Source organism: Nuphar pumila, chromosome 6 (assembly GCF_984573655.1).
Source record: "Nuphar pumila chromosome 6, dmNupPumi1.hap1.1, whole genome shotgun sequence".
Taxonomy (NCBI): domain Eukaryota; kingdom Viridiplantae; phylum Streptophyta; class Magnoliopsida; order Nymphaeales; family Nymphaeaceae; genus Nuphar; species Nuphar pumila.
The window spans coordinates 3,260,544-3,262,848 of NC_143254.1; the positions used below are offsets into that span (position 1 = coordinate 3,260,544).

The following is a 2,305-nucleotide window of genomic DNA, read 5'->3' on the forward strand; positions in this document are numbered from 1 at the left end:
GGAAGCACAGTCACAAATATTTGGCCTTTTTTCTTTTAAAAATCTTGTGATTTTATTGCGTGGTGACCCAGGTTGCTAATCCAAAAAATAAAATAAAATGCAACATTTTCAAAACATTACCTATTTTAAAATGTTGCATTTTTAGCTCGATATTATCATGTTATTAATGTGATATTTATGTTTTTTATAATTTGATACTTTTCTTATATTTTTATATATTATAAAATTTAACTATCCCAAAATTTTACTAAGAATTAAAAAAATAATATTTTTAATTTATCACAAGATTTTCCTTGGCGAGAAAATCCCAATTGTGACTATGGTTAAGAGGTTTGAGAGAGGTCATTCTTTTTATATTTATACGGGGAAACCGGCTGTACGTACGGTCACTGTCCAACTCTGTGGGCTTACCCCCTTGCCTCCAGGGGGGGTCACTTTAAAAATAAAAAACTTTGGTGGATATATCAATTAGACATCAAAGTTTGGCGGTCATATGAAATTCATAAAAAGAAAAGGAATAGTTATAATATTGAAATGGTTGGATATCATGCATGTCATTTCTCTCCAAAACTAAATAAATTAAATAGACTGCATTATTATTTCATTTATTGCTTCGTGTGAACCAAGAGTGGGATTCACGTTGGCTTGTCTGTCTAAATATTCATCACCAACAAATACATGCGAATACAAAAAATGTCAATAAAAACAATTAATCAAATTCTATTCAGCCGCAGTTCACTCTTCTAAACACTAATTCAACACAAAGTCCAAACAGAAAATTTTAAAAACAGGAAAAGAAAATAACCAGAAAAACACCCGCATCTTCCTTCAGGCCACCGTTAAAGCCAATTCCCCGATTCAGTCCCCTGAGAAACCACCATCACTCTGGCCGGAATCTGACACCAACCATTTTCCCGGCAACTGAAGAGCAGTCTAAAGCTTTTACAAAGAAAGCACGGCTCCTAGATTCGTATCGGTTTATCGAACCTGTTTTCCCGATACATAACCGAACTCGGCAACTTTTCAACGCCTTGTTTTACACTCTTTTGTTGGGACCAGTTCTGACTCTCGAATCGGTCAAGTGGTTCGCTATTCTAGCCGATTCGGACTTGCTTTTATGGGAAATTGTCACCTTGAAAGAAAACCATCTGCCTTCTTTCTTGCCGGATAATGACGTGCTTTTTCCAGCAGCAGGAACAGACAGGAACTGATGCCTTTTTGTCTCCGGGCGTCGACGGATCAACTCTGGACAGAATTCTTCTTCAGGCTCGTCTTCCTTCTTCTCCTCCGCCTGTTAGCCGTAATTGCACTGCCGGGTCTTGTAATTGCACCGACGAATACGTCGATCCCTTGCTCCTGATCGGCAGCTAGGCTCGCCAAGAGATCGGCGAATGCGCTGAGAATGAATTTGTGATTTCGGGGATGGTTCAGTTTCAGATAACAGAAGCGCAATTCCTCCAAAAACTCCCAGTCGATCCCTTGCTCCTGCTCTCTTGCCCCCACCATCTTCTGCATGGACTGCCGGAAATCGATGAACGGGTCCGTCGAATACGTCGCGACCGCAATTCCGTGTCTGATGAACTGGGTCTCGGTTTGAGGGGTAGCCGGGGTCGCGGGGACTCCGGAAATGTCGCCGACGATGGAATTAGACACCCCCGGCCCGATGAAGCAGCAACTGGAGTCCGTGGTGCTGGCAAGATCTGGCGGGACATCGACCGAGTCGGTCGAGAAGCCGCTCGACTGGCTGCCGGAAATTGACGTGAATTCCGGAGGGTGGTCGGAGTCATCTGCGAGGAAGAGGGTGTTGAAGTGGTGGATTCCGGCAGGCGGATCGTCGGCGCGATCAAAAGTGAAGGACGGTGTCTTGGGGAACCTGCACGCTGAGAAGAACCAAGAGGCGGCAGAAGTGCGGGCGGAAGAAGAGGCGGTGGTGAGATTTTCCGGGGATGGTTGGGTGTCTCGTCTTGCCTTGGAGAAGTATATCTGGAGGGCTTTGTGGAGGGAATGTGGCATCTTCTTTTATTAATTTTGCTATTTCCAGATAATGGTGGCGAAGTGGTGATGGTGATGGTGGTGGTTGTAATGTTGGCAGTATATATAGAGAGAGGGACAGAGATGAGAGAGAGAGAGAGAGAGAGAGGGCTGGGGTCAGGTGTGCTGGATTTAGAGCTCGGGTCAGTATACGCGTGGGACCACTATCAAGATTTTACCACTATAGGTCTACACCCCCCACAGAATGGATCATATGATAAGCCTTATCACCATCTGCGGGTCATAAAGCATCGCCACCGTCCATTGTGGCAAT

General features: G+C 44.3%; 1 protein-coding gene across 1 annotated transcript; it reads right to left on the reverse strand.

The window, feature by feature from the left end:
- Window positions 1-1,239: 1,239 nt before the first annotated feature.
- On the reverse strand, window positions 1,240-2,013 carry LOC149833671 (uncharacterized). Its single transcript, XM_090009196.1, has one exon. It carries the CDS (start codon window positions 2,011-2,013, stop codon window positions 1,240-1,242), a length of 774 nt encoding a protein of 257 aa, XP_089865322.1.
- Between the last annotated feature and the right edge of the window lie 292 nt (window positions 2,014-2,305).

Bases quoted from the DNA above. Each gene is read 5' to 3' on its own strand.
- LOC149833671 (XM_090009196.1), bottom strand. From the start codon at position 2,013: ATGCCACATTCCCTCCACAAAGCCCTCCAGATATACTTCTCCAAGGCA.